The sequence below is a fragment of the Schistocerca americana genome, chromosome X (assembly GCF_021461395.2).
Source record: "Schistocerca americana isolate TAMUIC-IGC-003095 chromosome X, iqSchAmer2.1, whole genome shotgun sequence".
Lineage (NCBI taxonomy): Eukaryota > Metazoa > Arthropoda > Insecta > Orthoptera > Acrididae > Schistocerca > Schistocerca americana.
Window position 1 is genome coordinate 315,706,279 of NC_060130.1, and position 19,492 is coordinate 315,725,770.

The following is a 19,492-nucleotide window of genomic DNA, read 5'->3' on the forward strand; positions in this document are numbered from 1 at the left end:
CGTGCATTTCGTCCGGCGCGGCCCCAAAGACCGTCGCATCGACACCAGAGCCTTTATCCTCGCCTTCGAAGGGGACGTTCTCCCGGAGAAGGTAAAGGTGATGTGCTACCGGTGCGACGTGCGACCTTACGTCCCGCCTCCTATGCGCTGTTTTAGGTGTTTGCGCTTTGGGCACATGTCGTCCCGGTGTGAGGCTGAGCCCCTTTGTGGCGATTGTGGACGTCCTCTTCGTGAGGAACATACTTGCACCCCACCACCTCGGTGCATTAATTGTCCTGGCGTCCACTCGCCTAGATCCTCAGACTGCCCCGCCTATCAGAAGGAGAAAAAGATACAAGAAATCAAAACTTTGGATCGGCTCTCTTATTCTGAGGCCAGGAGGAAGTATGACCGCCTTCATCCCGTGTCACTGACCACTTCGTTTGCCTCAGTTGTGTCCACTCCTTCCGCGGTATCCTCACCCCTATCCTGTCCCCCCTCCGCCTCCTCTGCCCATCAGGGGGCTCTGCCTCCGCCTCCCAAATCCCTCCCTTCCAAATCCTCCTCCCCCGTGGCCCCCACCCCCTCTGCCCCAGGGGCCACCCTTCCTCCTCCTCCTCCCCCCACGGCACCTGAGAAGCGATCCTCTTCTCAGGCGTCCATCGGGGAAACGTTCCGGACCCCAGCTTCCGAGGTCCGGCGTTCCAAAACGGACCTCGCACGTGAGGACCTTCTTCGGGTCCAGCCCACCATCCCTGTGCCTCCTCGGCCTTCCAAGAAGGCCTCCAAGAAGAAGTCTCTATCCCCCTCTCCACCCCGGCGCGTTTCGTCTGACGCTTCATCCGTGAGTCGCTGCTCCCGGCCGTCCTCAGTTTCGCCGGGACGCTCTGCTGCCAGGCGTTCCGCCGGCCTTTTGTTGACAAATGATGCGGCCCCTCCTACACAATCAGGGACAGCGGCCGCAGCTGGCGACGAGTCGATGGAACCGGATCCGCCTCCCGTCGGTTGTAGCGTTGTTCCCTCGCAACCTGGCCCTCCGCGGCCATCGAGGTGACCAGCTCTTCCCCGTCTCGTTCCTCCAACTTTTTGACTAGCAATGGCGTTGTTTCATTGGAACATAAGAGGTATTCGATCTACTCGGGAGGAATTACAACTGCTCCTCCGCCTGCACTGTCCGCTCGTCCTTGGTCTCCAGGAAACCAAGTTGCGCCCGACTGACCGTATTGCCATTTCCCACTATACCTCGGAGCAGTATGACCTCACCCCTGTGGACGGTATCCCAGCTCATGGTGGGGTCATGTTGCTCGTTCGGGACGATGTCTATTACCATCCCATCCCATTGACCACCCCACTCCAAGCAATAGCTATCCGCATTACTCTTTCTGCTTTTACTTTTTCAGTTTGTACCATCTACACTCCACCGTCTTCTGCTGTTAGTCGGGCTGACATGATGCACCTGATCGATCAGCTTCCCCCGCCGTTCTTATTGTTTGGCGACTTCAATGCCCATCATCCCCTTTGGGGCTCTCCTGCATCCTGTCAAAGAGGCTCACTCTTGGCGGATGTCTTCAACCATTTCAATCTTGTCTGCCTCAATACCGGCGCCCCGACTTTCCTCTCGGACTCTACTCATACCTACTCCCACTTGGATCTCTCGATCTGTTCTACCACTCTTGCCCGTCGGTTCGAGTGGTATGTCCTTTCTGACACCTATTCGAGCGACCACTTCCCCTGTGTCGTTCGTCTCCTGCACCACACCCCATCCCCACGTCCTTCGAGCTGGAACATACTGAAAGCTGACTGGGGACTTTACTTCTCCCTGGCGACCTTTCCGGACCACGACTTTCCCAGTTGTGACAGTCAGGTCGAATACCTCACGGCTGTTGTTATCAATGCTGCCGAACGTTCCATACCTTGTACTAGTTCTTCTTCACGTCGCGTTTCCGTCCCCTGGTGGAACGAGGCTTGTAGGGACGCTATCCGTGCTCGACGACGTGCTTTACGCACCTTTCGCCGCCATCCTACGTTGGCGAATTGTATTGAATACAAACGACTCCGAGCGCAATGCCGTAGAGTCATCAAATACAGCAAAAAAGCTTGTTGGGTCACTTTCACGAGCTTCTTTACCAGTTTTACTTTGGGGTAGCCTGCGCCGGCTGTCGGGCATTAAGGCCCACTCCTCAGTACCTGGCCTGACCTCAGGTAATGAGGTCCTTGTTGATCCTGTGGCTGTCTCCAACGCCTTTGGCCGCTTTTTCGCGGAGGTTTCAAGCTCCGCCCATTACCATCCTGCCTTCCTTCCCAGGAAAGAGGCAGACGAGGCTCGGCGACCTTCCTTCCACTCGCTGAATCTGGAAACTTACAATGCCCCCTTTACTATGCGGGAACTCGAACGTGCGCTTGCACTGTCCCGGTCCTCTGCTCCGGGGCCAGATGCCATTCACGTTCAGATGCTGGCACACCTTTCTCCGGCGGGCAAAAGCTTCCTTCTTCGTACCTACAATCGCGTCTGGACCGAAGGTCAAGTCCCCATGCGTTGGCGTGACGCCGTTGTTGTTCCTATACCCAAACCCGGGAAGGATAGACACCTTCCTTCTAGTTACCGCCACATTTCTCTTACAAGCTGTGTCTGTAAGGTGATGGAGCGCATGGTTAATGCTCGGTTAGTTTGGATTCTTGAATCTCAACGACTACTTACTAATGTCCAATGCGGCTTTCGTCGCCGCTGCTCCGCTGTTGACCACCTTGTGACCTTGTCGACATTCATCATGAACAACTTTTTGCGAAGGCGCCAAACGGTAGCCGTGTTCTTCGACTTGGAGAAGGCTTATGATACCTGTTGGAGAGGAGGTATCCTCCGCACTATGCACAAGTGGGGCCTACGCGGTCGTCTGCCCCTTTTTATTGATTCCTTTTTAACGGATCGAAAGTTTAGGGTACGTGTGGGTTCCGTATTGTCCGACGTCTTCCTCCAGGAGAACGGAGTGCCTCAGGGCTCCGTCTTGAGCGTAGCCCTTTTTGCCATCGCGATCAATCCAATTATGGATTGCATTCCACCTATTGTCTCAGGCTCTCTCTTTGTCGATGACTTCGCGATCTACTGCAGTGCCCAGAGAACATGCCTCCTGGAGCGCTGCCTTCAGTGTTGTCTAGACAGCCTCTACTCATGGAGCGTGGCAAATGGCTTCCGGTTCTCTGAAGAGAAGACGGTTTGTATCAACTTTTGGCGATATAAAGCGTTCCTTCCGCCATCCTTACATCTCGGTCCCATTGTTCTCCCATTCGTGGACACAACTAAGTTTCTAGGGCTCACGTTGGACAGGAAACTGTGTTGGTCTCCACATGTCTCTTATTTGGCGGCCCGTTGTACACGTTCCCTTAATGTCCTCAGAGTTCTTAGTGGTTCATCTTGGGGAGCGGATCGCACTGTCCTGCTTCGCTTGTATCGGTCCATAGTCCGATCGAAGCTGGATTATGGGAGCTTCGTCTACTCGTCCGCTCGGCCATCCCTCTTACGCCGGCTCAACTCCATCCACCATCGGGGGATACGTCTTGCGACCGGAGCCTTCTACACTAGTCCTGTCGAGAGTATTTATGCTGAAGCTGCCGAGTTACCATTGACCTACCGGCGCGACATACTGCTGTGTCGGTATGCCTGCCGGCTGTTATCTATGCCCGAACACCCCTCTTACAAGTCCTTCTTCGCCGATTCTCTCAACCGTCAGTACGGGTTGTATGTGTCTGCCCTGCTGCCCCCTGGAGTCCGCTTCCGTCGCCTGCTTCGACAATTGGATTTTGCCCTCCCTACCACCTTCAGAGAGGGTGAGAGCCCGACACCACCTTGGCTCCAGGCTCCGGTTCGTATTTATCTCGACCTCAGCTCACTCCCGAAGGAGGGTACTCCGGCTGCAGTGTATTGCTCACGGTTTGTCGAACTTCGTGCTCGACTTGCCGGTCACACCTTTATTTACACCGATGGCTCCAAAACTGACGATGGTGTCGGCTGTGCATTTGTCGTCGGGACCGCCACCTTTAAATACCGGCTCCTTGACCAATGTTCCAGCTTTACGGCCGAGCTTTTTGCTCTCCATCAGGCCATTCAGTATGCCCGCCGCCACCCGCCATTCATCGTATGTACTCTGCACTGACTCACTCAGTGCTCTTCAGAGCCTTGGGGCTCCCTATCCGGTCCATCCCTTGATTCAACGGATACAGCAGTCCCTCCATTCTTTCGTTGATAATGGCGGTTCTGTCAGCTTTCTGTGGGTTCCCGGACATGTAGGAGTGCCTGGGAATGAGGCTGCGGATGCTGCAGCCAAGGCTGCAGTCCTCCAGCCTCGGCCAGCCTCCCATTGTGTCCCGTCATCTGACGTTTGTGGGGATGTATGTAAGAGGCTTGTGTCCTTGTGGTGGGACGCTTGGTCATCCCTCCAAGGAAACAAGCTCCGGGCAGTAAAACCGCTCCCAACTGCTTGGACAACTTCCTCCCGACCATCTCGGCGCGAGGAGGTCCTTCTGACCAGGTTGCGGATTGGGCATTGCCGGTTTAGCCACCGCTACCTGCTCTCTGGTGACCCAGCCCCGCAGTGCCCTTGTGGTCAGGCATTAACGGTGCGCCATGTTTTATTGTCGTGTCCCCGTTTTAGTCAATTTCGTGTTGTCCTGTCCCTGCCATCTACCTTACCGGATGTTTTAGCTGATGACGCTCGAGCAGCTGCTCGTATTCTGCGTTTTATAACTTTAACTGGCTTGACCAAAGACATTTAACCTTTTTACTTACTTAATCTGCATCTTTGTCGGGTCCTTCTGATCTCCCCCCATCCCCTTGAGTTTTAGCAGATTCCTTGTGCTCTAACACCAGTGACTGGGCGCTAATGACCTCAGCAGTTGAGCGCCCTTAAACCCCACCAAAAAAAAAAATCTCTGTCCCCTCTCTCTGTCCCCTCTCTCTGTCCCCCCCCCCTCTCTGTCCCCCCCCCTCTCTGTCCCCCCCCTCTCTGTCCCCCCCTCTCTGTCCCCCCCTCTCTGTCCCCCCCTCTCTGTCCCCCCCCTCTCTGTCCCCCCCTCTCTGTCCCCCCCTCTCTGTCCCCCCCTCTCTGTCCCCCCCTCTCTGTCCCCCCCTCTCTGTCCCCCCCTCTCTGTCCCCCCCTCTCTGTCCCCCCCTCTCTGTCCCCCCCTCTCTGTCCCCCCCTCTCTGTCCCCCCCTCTCTGTCCCCCCCTCTCTGTCCCCCCCCTCTCTGTCCCCCCCCCTCTCTGTCCCCACCCCTCTCTGTGCCCCCCCCTCTCTGTCCCCACCCCTCTCTGTCCCCCCCCTCTCTGTCCCCCCCCTCTCTGCCCCCCCCTCTCTGTCCCCCCCTCTCTGTCCCCCCCCTCTCTGTCCCCCCCTCTCTGTCCCCCCCCTCTCTGTCCCCCCCTCTCTGTCCCCCCCCTCTCTGTCCCCCCCCTCTCTGTCCCCCCCCTCTCTGTCCCCCCCCTCTCTGTCCCCCCCTCTCTGTCCCCCCCTCTCTGTCCCCCCCTCTCTGTCCCCCCCTCTCTGTCCCCCCCTCTCTGTCCCCCCCTCTGTCCCCCCCTCTGTCCCCCCCCTCTGTCCCCCCTCTGTCCCCCCCTCTCTGTCCCCCCCCTCTCTGTCCCCCCCCTCTCTGTCCCCCCCCTCTCTGTCCCCCCCCCTCTCTGTCCCCCCCCCCTCTCTGTCCCCCCCACTCTCTGTCCCCCCACTCTCTGTCCCCCCCTCTCTGTCCCCCCCTCTCTGTCCCCCCCCTCTCTGTCCCCCCCCTCTCTGTCCCCGCCCTCTCTGTCCCCCCCCTCTCTGTCCCCCCCCTCTCTGTCCCCCCCCTCTCTGTCCCCCCCTCTCTGTCCCCCCCCTCTCTGTCCCCCCCTCTCTGTCCCCCCCTCTCTGTCCCCCCCTCTCTGTCCCCCCTCTCTGTCCCCCCCTCTCTGTCCCCCCCTCTCTGTCCCCCCTCTCTGTCCCCCCCTCTCTGTCCCCCCCTCTCTGTCCCCCCCTCTCTGTCCCCCACCCCTCTGTCCCCCACCCCTCTGTCCCCCACCCCTCTGTCCCCCACCCCTCTGTCCCCCACCCCTCTGTCCCCCACCCCTCTGTCCCCCACCTCTCTGTCCCCACCCCTCTCTGTCCCCACCCCTCTCTGTCCCCACCCCTCTCTGTCCCCACCCCTCTCTGTGCCCCCCCCTCTCTGTGCCCCCCCCTCTCTGTCCCCCCCTCTCTCTGTCCCCCCCTCTCTCTGTCCCCCCCTCTCTCTGTCCCCCCCCTCTCTCTGTCCCCCCCTCTCTCTGTCCCCCCCTCTCTCTGTCCCCCTCTCTCTCTGTCCCCCTCTCTCTCTGTCCCCCTCTCTCTGTCCCCCCCTCTCTGTCCCCCCCTCTCTGTCCCCCCCTCTCTGTCCCCCCCTCTCTGTCCCCCCCTCTCTCTGTCCCCACCCCTCTGTCCCCCACCCCTCTGTCCCCCACCCCTCTGTCCCCACCCCTCTCTGTCCCCACCCCTCTCTGTCCCCACCCCTCTCTGTGCCCCCCCCTCTCTGTGCCCCCCCCTCTCTGTGCCCCCCCCTCTGTCCCCCCCTCTCTCTGTCCCCCCCCTCTCTCTGTCCCCCCCTCTCTCTGTCCCCCCCCTCTCTCTGTCCCCCCCCTCTCTCTGTCCCCCCCTCTCGCTGTCCCCCCCTCTCTCTGTCCCCCCCTCTCTCTGTCCCCCCCTCTCTCTGTCCCCCCCTCTCTCTGTCCCCCCCTCTCTCTGTCCCCCCCTCTCTCTGTCCCCCCCTCTCTCTGTCCCCCCCTCTCTCTGTCCCCCCCTCTCTCTGTCCCCCCCTCTCTCTGTCCCCCCCTCTCTCTGTCCCCCCCTCTCTCTGTCCCCCCCTCTCTCTGTCCCCCCCCTCTCTGTGCCCCCCCTCTCTGTGCCCCCCCTCTCTGTGCCCCCCCTCTCTGTGCCCCCCCTCTCTGTGCCCCCCTCTCTGCCCCCCCCCCTCTCTGTCCCCCCCCTCTCTCTCTCTCTCTCTCTCTGCCCCTCCCTCTCTCTCTCTCTCTCTCTCTGCCCCTCCCTCTCTCTCTCTCTCTCTCTCTGCCCCTCCCTCTCTCTCTCTCTCTCTCTCTGCCCCTCCCTCTCTCTCTCTCTCTCTCTCTGCCCCTCCCTCTCTCTCTCTCTCTCTCTCTGCCCCTCCCTCTCTCTCTCTCTCTCTCTCTCTCTCTGCCCCTCCCTCTCTCTCTCTCTGCCCCTCCCTCTCTCTCTCTCTCTCTCTCTCTTTCCCCCCCCTCTCTCTCTCTTTCCCCCCCTCTCTCTCTCTCTTCCCCCCCTCTCTCTCTCTCTTTCCCCCCCTCTCTCTCTCTTTCCCCCCCTCTCTCTCTCTCTTTCCCCCCCCTCTCTCTTTCCCCCCCTCTCTCTCTCTCTTTCCCCCCCCTCTCTCTCTCTCTTTCCCCCCCTCTCTCTCTCTTTCCCCCCCTCTCTCTCTCTTTCCACCCCCTCTCTCTCTTTCCCCCCCCTCTCTCTTTCCCCCCCCCCCCCCCCCCCGCTCTCTCTCTCTCTCTCTCTCTCTCTCTCTCTCTCTCTCTCTCTCTCTCTCTCTCGTTTACAGGTCAGTAGTAGTGTTCCTACTGAGGACGTCCAGAGTAAGTGACATGTTTATTAAAGAATTTATGTTGGTGTACTATGTATTATAATGACTTTCAGTAACACTAGATGCAATATTTTATTTTTAAAAATTAATTTTGTAGATTCATGTCACCTTCAACACGTTCGACGTCAAGTGTTGATGATGAGGTGATTACTAGACCAATAATAAAGGAAGAGGATTTCAGCAAAATGGATGATATTGCTCGTGATGCGGGTTGGGCGGCACACGATGATATTGATTACAAGTGAGATGTGGTTTTTTATTTTTTTGCTTTTTTTGCTGTAATAGTAAGTTGTAATGCTTTTTTTATGTAGGAACCTCATACATCTGTCTTCATATGTGTGTAATGACATTCTCAATTTAACTCTACTTATCCTGTTGGATGGTAAACTCATATTGTGCAAAAATAATATTGCAGTCAGAAACTGGCATTCAGTGACGATGAAAGTACAATGGATGATGATGGAAAAGATGGGAAACATGGTAGCAAAGAGGAGAAAAAACAGTCGGAAGTGGATGGCGATTCTGATAGAGCCCGTACTGATCAGCGTGATAAAGAGGAGACAGGATCTCTAGAACGAAAGGTAAATGTAAACTCCAAGGCTTATTTTCTAGGAAGAGTTGTTATAACAATAATATAGCAAGTATAAGTACTTTAACTGAAAATGTGTATGACATTTTTAAATTGCAGAAATGTTACAGATAAAGCCAGTTTAGGTAGAAAAATGGTGTCATTATTTGGGACATGCAAGGGAAGAAATACTTCTGGTTCACCACAGGTTCATCTCTGAATGTGTGAATCTCTCTCATTTGCCCCTTCTCCCACTTTCTCTTTCTTTCCAGGGGTGGACCCATTTTACCCTATAAAAAATAGTTTCTTGCATTTGTATATTTGTCCGTGCATCAAGTATCCTTTCATTGTGGTAACTATACTTGTTGAGGATAGAGGGAAAAGAAGCTGCTCATTAGCAGTTTTTGTGACTACTTCAAAATGTCTCTCATCATTGAATTTATCATCATCTTCAAAAGTAAGGCCCAAATAGAAATTTAATATGGTTTGTCACTATGAGAAGACACTTTAGTATGTGACTGTAGTTGCTGGTTATCTCATTCATTAATTCATTCATTCATTCAGATGTCACTGAAACCAGTAACAATCATTCTTTGCCATGGATGAAGCTTCCTGAAGCTCTAGATTTTAAATCGGTCGTATTTGCTATAACTGGAGTAAAATCATGTAGCCTATTGTTCACACTTAATAATTTCATCAGTGTTCCTGAAATTTTGTGTTGTATAAAAATTTACTCTCCAAAATATTGAATAATGATTGCAGCCAAGAATAAAAAATATAATGCAGCAATAACACGGAAATATGTAGTCAGACTCAAATTTGTGTGTAAGCACTTACTGAGTTGTCATGGGTTTTAGAGCTTGTGCAGAGAACATCCGGAAAGGTATTGATGTTGAAGGTTATTCAGAATCTTAAGCAGTGAGTTGGTCTTCCATGGCTGTAGAGATTTTATTTTGGTGACCTTAGTTTTCATTTGTAATATTCAGATTTTCCCCTCTGTGGCTCTGAAAGAGTACACTGAATTTTTATCAGTGTGATTATCACTAGTCACTTCTACTGACTAAATTTTCCACATATAACCACTACATTGATAGTATAAAAAAAATTAGAGGAAGCTGGGTCAAGAGGCTGTTGTAACACTATTAACATTTCTTCATTTATTATTATGTAAAAAAGTTACCGAGTCTAAAAATAAAAACTCTGAAAGTATTTTCAAACTTCTGGGAACAAATGAGCTTAATTGTTACAGGTAATTAACATAAAGTCACACTTCACCATGAAAACTGTATTGTGCAGAAATAGTTATTGGATAGTACTGTTTTCTCTTAATGTTGATTTGGTAATTAGCAGATGTTTTTATGTGTTGCATGCAAATTAAACCCTTATTTTGCTTCACATAACATGTGTTCTTTACTGGTACTGTTAAAATGCAGTTTGTTTGTATCTATTTATGTGCTCCTATAGCTTTTGTAGCCCAGCTCTTTCAATGTCAGTTTGAAAGTGTTACATATAACTTTAACTAGTGTGTTAATGCAAAGAATTGAACAGACTGTGTTATTGATACTTTTCACTGCCATAAATATGATTTTTGTGGTTCTTTTTATTATGCACTGTAGTTCATGAAAACTCCAATAGATTGACAGGAGTAGCATTTTGAAACTGAAATTTACTGTGTTGATGTAAGACATTTAGATCACAGGAATTAATTAAATAATTACTCATATGGTTTCTCAGTGTCAATTTTGTAACAATCTGAGCACAATAGTCTCTTGAGGAGTTAAAAAAGCTGAGAGGGAGGGAGGGAGCACTGGCCTAAGAGTGTCTTTCACAGCTTTTTTAACTCCTGAAGAGACTATTGTGCTCAGACAGTTCCAAAGCTAGTGAGCGAGCAAGCCTGGTTGGTGGTGTAATGGATGTGGGTGGGCACGTGTGGGTTCTTCCTTTATTAACCCACTGTGATTGTGTATGGATTGTGTAGTTAATGGCTGTAGGTAGTCATGTGGCAACATTCTATTGACCCAATGTCATACTTTTTGGTGTCAAAGTATGCCACTGACAATCACTGTACACGTTGATGTGATCTCTCTGCCTAGTTTCACATGTGACAATTAACTGTTGGCTTGCTATGCTGTTACATTGCAGAAACAATGTTCAACAAAGTCCTACGTTGGTTATATAAGAGCTTTCTCTTGAACATTAGATTACACTTCTTTTTTGTTTATAACCTCATAACTTTCATTAGATTAAGCAGTTTGCCAGGTACATTTGTAGAGATTACAGAATCTTGTCTAGCTTGTGCTAAAGCCTGTCTCACATGGTGTAAGGTTCGCTGTAAGCGTATTTGTTGGCATGCGAGACAACTCTCTCGCAGGCTCTGTTTTCTGCTCTCTGTTGGGCGTTTCATATGTATTCCATAATAGCTCCGGCGCTGTTTTCCTTGTAATGTTCCCTGAATGCTACCTGCAGTGGCCAGTCAGGAGGCTGCTTTGGGTGTCTGATGGAACACTTATAGTCCAGTCAATGAAAGAAAATTAGGGGAAAAAATTCATGTAGTTGCAAATTTTTGCTCATTGGTAGGGAAAGTCTCATGAACAACATACTGAAAATCCCCACCCATGGGGTGTGAGAGTTGGGTTGCAGGAGCATTTAAAGGTAACTTTCTTATGTTCCTCATAAATTAACTCGAAAACCACAGCTTGTATCGAAAATTTTTCCCAGTACAAAATTAAACAGCATAAAATTTTGTACAACTGAGGTCCTCCTTGTATTTTCTCTAGAGCTAATAGTTTCCATTTTGAAGGGGATGGAAAAATTGCAAATTATTAAAAATAGCGTTTTAATGGTATAAAAGTAATGTTTAATGCCCACTGTGCTCCCTGCCGCTTTTGGATAAGCAGCTGCAGCAGCAAGTTGTATACTCCTAGCTCACTCATTTGTTACATAGTTTAATTCTTAATTTCTTTGCATGTTTTTGGTACTTGCATTGTTTAATTCATAAATTTCGGGCGTGTTATAGTATTTGAGAGTTGTAGCATCGCATTTTAGTACATGAATAGTGTAAATTCGCGTAGTCGTCTGTCTTCTGTCTATGTTTTGAACGGCCAGTGTCGGTTGGTCACAGTCAGTGTGCTCCCTGCCGCCGTTCGATAAGCAGCTGCAGCAGCAAGTCGTGTACTCCTAGCTCTCTCATTTGTTACAAAGTTTAATTCTTAATTTCTTTGCGTGTTTTTGGTACTTGCATTGTTTAATTCATAAATTTCGGGCGTATTATAGTATTTGAGAGTTGTAGCATCGCGTTTTAGTACCTGAATAGTGTAAAATCGCGTAGTCTCCTTCCGCCGCCGAGCAGTGTGTCAGCAGTGCTCAAGTAGCAGCATTACTGCATTTACTAGGCAATCTTGTATTTTAATAACCGTTTAAATTTTGTGTCCATTTGTTTGCAATCTCTGTAGATTAGTTCAGACGTTCTTTGCACAACAGTTTTTAGCATGGATAGGGACTGCAACTGCTGTGTTCGGATGCAGGCTGAGTTGGCATCCCTTCGCTCTCAGCTTCAGGCAGTGTTGGCTTCGGTCACACAGCTTGAGGCTGTTGCCAATGGGCATCACTGTGGGGGTCCGGATGGGGGTTTGTCGGGGACGGCCAGCTCGTCCCACGCATCCCCCGATCGGACTACGACTGTGGTTGCCCGGGATACTGCCTGCATTGAGGCTGATCCCTCACGTGTGACCCCCTGTGGGTTTGGGGGTTAGAATAGGCCCGCAGTATTCCTGCCTGTCGCAAGAGGCGACTAAAAGGAGTCTCAAACTTTTCGGCCTTATGTGATGGTCCCCTGTTGGGTTTGACCTCCATCTCTCAAAATTTTCCGAAGAGCGAGCCGATTGGGGAAGGGCGCCTTACTTGGTGCGTTGTGTCCATCTTGCGATCAGACCTTTCACCAGCTTATTCACCGTTGAATTGCAGTCCTGCCCGCTCTCCATCTCTTGGGCATGACTACGTTCCTGCGTGCAGATTACACCTTGCACTGTGCAGTGCCTCTTTCTGCACTGACGGCGACCATGGACCACATGTTACCTAACATCCAGCACGGTAGCCAGTCTGTTGTGGTGGGGCCGCCATGTACCCTGCTGGTTGTAGCCCCCTGACAACACAGGGATCGCTCTACTGATGCCTGTGCCGTGAACTCCCCACGTATGGCAAGGAGTAGATGCCGATCTCCCTGGGGCATTGGGACTCCGGGCAATGGCCATCCTGCCAAGTGGCCTTTGCTGTGGCTGGGTGGCGCCCGTGGGGAGGGCCCTTGGTCGGAGTAGGTGGCATCGGGACTGATGACCCGCAATGAAGCGTGGTACATCGTCTTTCGCTGGTGGCCAGCCGCCAGCAGTCTCTAAGCGTTCGAGGGCTCATTTTAAAGGTAACGTTTATGACCCCCAAATCATTCCCCTCCCTGGCCACACCGTGGGAGGAACGAAAGGCAATGAATGACAGTGACATGTATTCGCCCAGGTATCTCGTCTGTAACAGAGCTGATGGGGAATCTTTTGTATCTGTGAAGCCTCAGTTCTTTGTAGAGCATTTAGAGGACAAGTTTGGGGAGGTGGAGGGCTTGTCCAAAATGCGCTCTGGGTCAGTTTTGATAAAAACGGCATCCTCCGCCCAGTCACGCAGGTTACTTGCTTGTGACAAGTTGGAGGATGTTAACGTTACCATCACACCACATAAGAGTTTTCATCGGGGTTCGAGGGACAATCAGGTTGCTACCGGTGCCTTCATCTTGGCCTTCGAGGGTGATACATTACCGGAGAAGGTCAAGGTGATGGTCTACCGTTGTGACGTCAAGCCCTATATCCCTCCCCCAATGCGGTCCTTTAAGTGCTGGAAGTTCGACCATATGTCTTCCCGCTCCACTTCCAGCCTCACATGTCGAGATTGCGGACGCCCATCTCATCCCGATACTCCATGTGCTCCGCCTCCCATCTGTGTCAACTGTTGAGACTCTTATTCACCTTGCTCGCCAGACTGTAGGATCTTACAGAAAGAACGCAAAATCATGGAATTTAAGACCCTGGACCGACTGACTTACCGTGAGGCTAAGCGGAAATTTGAACGGCTACATCCCGTGCGCATGATGGCATCTTATGCCTCAACAGTCACTCCTGCTCCAGCTCCTTTAGCTGCACCACAAACAGTCAGCTCTCAGAGTCAGAGGACCTCACCTGCCCCCTTGACGATGGGGGGCCCCTTCTCTCACTGTTGCTCCCACACCATCTACCTCGGGAGCAGCACCCACTAGACCACCGGGGACACAGGTCCCCACTTCTAAGCCAGAAGCGTAAGTCTTCTTTGGCTTCTCTCGCTCGGAGGGGATCCCTTGGGTCACTCCCTTCCCAGGTTCCTACCAGCGGCTCAGCAGACACCAACCAGTGGCTGAAGAAGCCACAGGTCGCTGGTCGTCGAGCTTCGCGATCGTCTTTGGTCCCGGAGACTGACTCCAATAAGCCCTCTCAGCAACGGCAACCAAAGGAACAGCGAGACAAAACGACACTGAAGACCCATAAGACCAAGGCACCTGCGGTGGCACCTACTCCACCGCTACCTACAAGCTCTGCGTCTGAGGATGTGGTGGAGATTCTTGCGTCCGCTGAGGACCTTCATCTCGCCAGTCCCTCAGACGCTTAGCACTTGCCCAGGTGCCCCATCGGAGGCAGCAGGTGACCCAGCGGCGTAATTTTCCTTCCCAGTCCCTTCACGCCTTTTTCAGCCATGGACAATATACAATATCATCCTCCAATGGAACTGCAGCGGTTTCTTCCACCATCTAGCTGAGCTCCGACAGCTTATCAGCCTTCACCCTTTCTTCTGCATTGCTATTCAGGAAACTTGGTTCCCAGCAATGCGAACCCCCGCCCTCCGTGGCTATCGGGGTTATTATAAGAACCAGGCAGCTTATGAAAGGGTGTCTGGTGGCGTCTGCATATATGTCCTTAACTCTCTTCACAGCGAGTCTATCCCTCTACAAACAGCTTTAGAGGCTGTCGCTGTTCGGGTGTGGACGCCACAGGCTGTTACCGTCTGCAGTCTTTACCTTCCACCGGAGGGTGATGTCAGTGCAGCATGTCCTGGCTGCGCTGATAGCCCAATTACCGCCACCTTTCTTATTACTGGGCGACTTCAATGCCCATAACCCTCTGTGGGGTGGGTCAGTGGCGACAGGTCGAGGCGCCACCATTGAGCGTTTATTGGCACAGCTCGATCTTTCGCTGTTAAATGATGGTTCCTTCACACATTCAGTGTGGCGCATGGCACGTACTCCGCCATTGACCTTTCGATCTGCAGCCCTAGCCTCTTACCATCTGTCCAATGGAGAGTGCATGACGACCTGTGTGGTAGTGACCACTTCCCGATCTTTCTGTCACTGCCACAGCGTCAGTCTTCTGGGCGCCCTCGCAGGTGGGCAATGAATCAGGCTGACTGGGACTTGTTTTCCTCCATTGCCGCTATTTAGCCTCTCTCTAATGATGGCATTGATGCGGTGGTTCAATCGGTCACCACGGGCATCGTTACTGCCGTCGAATCTGCCATTCCCCGTTCTTCTGGGTCCCCTCGGCGGCGGACTGTGCCTTGGTGGTCGCCTGAGATCGCTGAAGCGATTAAAGATCGCCGGCGGGCGCTCCAGCGTCACAAGCGACATCCCTGCATTGAACACCTCATTACCTTCAAATGTCTGCGTGCGCAGGCCCGCCGCCTTATCCGCCAATGCAAGCAGGAGTGCTGGGAGCAGTATGTGTCCACCATTGGCCTCCATGTGTCTCCATCACAGGGCTGGGCCAAGATCCGACGCCTGTATGGCTATCGGACCCCTGTCAGCGTCCCTGCGCTCTCACTGAATGGAGCAGTTTGTACAGACTCCAACGAAATTGCCAACAGCTTGGCAGAGCATTTTGCTCTGAGTTCCGCTTCTTCCAATTACCCACTGGCCTTCCGCTCCATTAAAGAGCGGATGGAACGGCGGAGCCTTTCTTTTCGCACCAACCATCCTGAATCTTACAGTGTTCCATTCAGTGAGTCGGAATTTCGCAGTACCCTCGCCGCTTGTCCTGATACTGCTCCTGGGCCAGATAGCATCCACTGTTAGATGCTGAAACACCTTTCAGTGGACTGCCAGCGACGGCTCCTCGATCTTTACAACCGCATTTGGGTAGAGGGTGAGTTTCAGTCGCAATGGAGGGAAAGTATTGTTATCCCCATTCTGAAACCTGGGAAGAACCCTTTGGAGGTGGACAGCTACCGTCCCATTAGCCTCACCAACGTTCTTTGCAAGTTGCTTGAACGGATGGTGAGCCGGCGGTTGAACTGGGTACTGGAGTCACAGGGCCTTCTGGCTCCGTCTCAGGGTGGGTTCTGTAAAGGCCGCTCCGCCACAGACAATCTGATGAGTCTGGAGTCGGCCATCCGTACTGCCTTTGCCCGCCGTCAGCACCTGGTCGCTGTCTTTTTCGACATGCGGAAGGCGTACGATACGACATGGCGTCATCACATCCTTTCTACGCATCATGGATGGGGTCTTCGGGGGCCTCTGCCGATCTTTATCCGCAATTTTCTGTCGTGTCATACCTTCCGCGTCCAAGTCGCAGCCTCCCATAGTTCCTCCTGAGTCCAGGAGAACGGGGTACCACGGGGATCTGTCCTCAGTGTCTGCCTGTTTTTAATTGCAATAAACGGTCTCGCTGCAGCGGTGGGAAGTTCTGTCTCCGCTTCCCTGTATGCTGACAACTTCTGCCTTTACTATAGCTCTATTGGCATTGCAGCTGCTGAACGCCAGCTACAGGGCGCAATCCGCAAGGCGCAGTCTTGGGCTGTAGTGCATGGTTTATGGTTTTCGGCTGCCAAGACCTGCGTTATGCATTTCTGCCGGCACCAAACGGTCCATCCTGAGCCTCGGCTTTCTTTTGACGGCGAACTTCTTGCTGTGGTGGAGACCCACAGGTTTTTGGGTGTAGTTTTTGATGCCCGGTTGACTTGGCTGCCTCATATTTGGCAGCTTAAACAGGCATGTTGGCGGCATCTAAATGCTCTGCGATGCTTGAGCCACACCAGCTGGGGTGCCGACCGATCTACCCTGTTAGGGCTCTACCAGGCATTAATCCAGTCTTGTCTGGATTATGGGAGCCTGGTTTATGGCTCAGCATCCCCGTCTGCGTTGCGGGTGCTGGACCCAATCTTACACAGCGGAATACGACTTGCCACTGGTGCCTTCCGGACCAGCCCTGTGGACAGCATACTAGTGGAGGCAGGTGTCCCTCCCCTGCGGTTACGGTGCCAACGTTTACTGGCCGCTTATGCTGTCCATGTTTTTAGCTTTCCCGGGCATCCCAACTATCGTCTTCTGTTCCCGCAATCGGTCGTCCATCTGCCAGAACATCGGCCCCGGTCAGGTTGTACGATCGCGGTCCGCGTCAAAGAGCTTCTCTCCAGGCTTAGGGTTTTCACTGTTCCACCTCCTTTCCGGGCCACTTTGCGTACACCCCCGTGGTGTGTTCCTCGCCCTTGCCTTCGGCTCGACTTGGCACAGGGCCCGAAGGACTCAGTCCCTCCAGAGGCCTTCCGCTGCCGCTTTTATTCCATCCTGGCCCCGTATCAGGGCTCTGGCATTGTATACACTGACGGTTCGATGGTTGCTGGTCGTGTCGGTTATGCGCTAACTCTAGGGGACCATCCCGAACAACGTTCCTTGCCGGATGGCTGCAGCATTTACACTGCTGAGCTGGTCGCCATCTTTCGTGCCCTAGAGTGTATCCGCTTCTGCTCAGGTGAGTCCTTCGTTATCTGTAGCGATTCCCTGAGCGGTTTACGAGCTCTCGACCAGTGTTTCCCCCATTCTCGTCTGGTGATGGCTATCCAGGAGTCCCTGCATACTCTTGCCCGTTGCGGCCGCTCTGTGGTCTTTGTGTGGACCCCCGGTCATGTCGGTATCCCGGGCAATGAATATGTTGACCGCCTGGCGAAAGAGGCCATCAGTAAACCATCTCTGGACGTTGGCCTCCCAGAGACGGATTTGCGAGCAGTTTTCCGCCGAAAAGTTTTTGAGCTTTGGGACGCTGAATGGCGCGATCAGATCACGCCCAATAAACTCCGTGCGATTAAGGAGACGACGACTGTGTGGCGGTCATCCATGCGAGCCAACTGCAGGGACTCAGTCGTCCTTTGTAGACTCCGCATTGGCCACTCCCAGCTGACACACAGTTACTTACTGCGTCGGGAGGGCCCTCCTCTGTGTCGCTGCGGGGCGGCTTTGACAGTGGCCCACATTTTGCTGGCCTGCCCCCTTTTAGCTGTGGTCAGGCAGACATTTGCGCTGCCTGATACACTCCCTGCCCTTTTAACTGATGACCCTGCTATGGCTGGTTTAGTTTTACGTTTTATTCGAGCAGGGGGTTTTTTATCATTTAATATGAGTGTTTATGTTTTATTTTATTGTTTTGTGTTGACTCTGGCCTTTGGCCTACGGTTTTAAACTGAGTTGTTAATGTGTTCTCGGTGGTTGGCTTTTCCTTTTTTTATTCTATGGTCGGCCAACCACCGCCACACTCCGTGTGATTTTAATTTGTTGTGTCTGTTCTTTGTCTGAGTTTTTCTTGCCCTGTGTTGTCTGTTGTCTGTATTATCCATTTTTTTTACTCTGTGTGGTAGTTTTTAAGTTTTGGAACAAGGGATCGATGACCATTGCAGTCTGGTCCCTTTAATCCCACAAACCAACCAACCTCACCTGTGGTAGAGTGGGAGGTTGTCTCAAGGTGTGGCAGGGGGCGAAAGACATTCTGGAGGGCTGAACGGAAGGCCTCTCCAGTTTGTCTGACGAACCGGTTCCAGGCTCTGTCTCAGGCTGAGACTGATCTTCAGCCTGACATGGCTGCTTGTCCTGTTCCAGAGGTTGCCCCTCAGTCTGCAAGATCCGGGCGGTCGCAGAGGGTGGGCTTACTGGTAGATGGGAGCTCCAACGTCAGGCGTGTAATGGGGCCCGTTAGGGATATGGCAGCAAGAGAGGGGAAGAAAACCAATGTTTACTCCGTGTGCATATCGGGGGGAGTCATTCCAGATGTGGAAAGGGTCCTTCCGGATGCCATGAAGGGTACAGGGTGCGCCCATCTGCAGGTGGTCGCTCATGTCGGCACCAATGATGAGTGTCGCTATGGATCGGAGGAAATCCTCTCTGGCTTCCGGCGGCTATCTGATTTGGTGAAGACTGCCAGTCTCGCTAGCAGGATGAAAGCAGAGCTCACCATCTGCAGCATCGTCGACAGGACTGACTGCGGACCTTTGGTACAGAGCCAAGTGGAGGGTCTGAATCAGAGGCTGAGACGGTTCTGCGACCGTGTGGGCTGCAGATTCCTCGACTTGCGCCATAGGGTGGTGGGGTTTCGGATTCCGCTGGATAGGTCAGGAGTCCACTACACGGGTAGCAGGGGTTGTGTGGCGTGGGCTGTGCGGCTTTTTAGGTTAGATGGCCTTGTGCAAGTACAGAAAGGGCAACAGCCTTAACGGGTGCGGGGCAAAGTCAGGACATGCTGGGACCAAGCAGCAATCGGTATTTTAATTGTAAACTGTCGAAGCTGCATTGGTAGAAAGCACCAAAGCTGAAATCGTTATAGGTACAGAAAGCTGGCTGAAGCCAGAGATAAATTCTGCCGAAATTTTTACAAAGGTACAGACGGTGTTTAGAAAGGATAGATTGCATGCAACCGGTGGTGGAGTGTTCGTCGCTGTTAGTAGTAGTTTATCCTGTAGTGAAGTAGAAGTGGATAGTTCCTGTGAATTATTATGGGTGGAGGTTACACTCAACAACTGAGCTAGGTTAATAATTGGCTCCTTTTACCGACCTCCCGACTCAGCAGCATTAGTGGTAGAACAACTGAGAGAAAATTTGGAATACATTTCACATAAATTTTCTCAGCGTGTTATAGTCTTAGGTGGAGATTTCAATTTACCAGATATAGACTGGGACACTCAGATGTTTAGGACGGGTGGTAGGGACAGAGCATTGAGTGACATTATACTGAGTGCACTATCCGAAAATTACCTCGAGCAATTAAACAGAGAACCGACTCGTGGAGATAACATCTTGGACCTACTGATAACAAACAGACCCGAACTTTTCAACTCTGTATGTGCAGAACAGGGAATCAGTGATCAGAAGGCCGTTGCAGCATCCCTGAATATGGAAGTTAATAGGAATATAAAAAAAGGGAGGAAGGTTTATCTGTTTAGCAAGAGTAATAGAAGGCAGATTTCAGACTACCTAACAGATCAAAACGAAAATTTCTGTTCCAACACT

General features: G+C 52.2%; 1 protein-coding gene across 1 annotated transcript in view; it reads left to right on the top strand.

Moving 5' to 3' along the window:
• Positions 1-19,492, top strand: part of LOC124555992 (protein PRRC2A-like) — a 137,210-nt gene that overhangs the window by 62,802 nt on the left and 54,916 nt on the right. The window contains exons 9-10 of the mRNA XM_047130036.1: positions 7,690-7,833; positions 8,008-8,173. Of these exons, the coding sequence (XP_046985992.1) occupies positions 7,690-7,833; positions 8,008-8,173 (310 nt within the window). The remainder of the gene's footprint in view (positions 1-7,689; positions 7,834-8,007; positions 8,174-19,492) is intronic.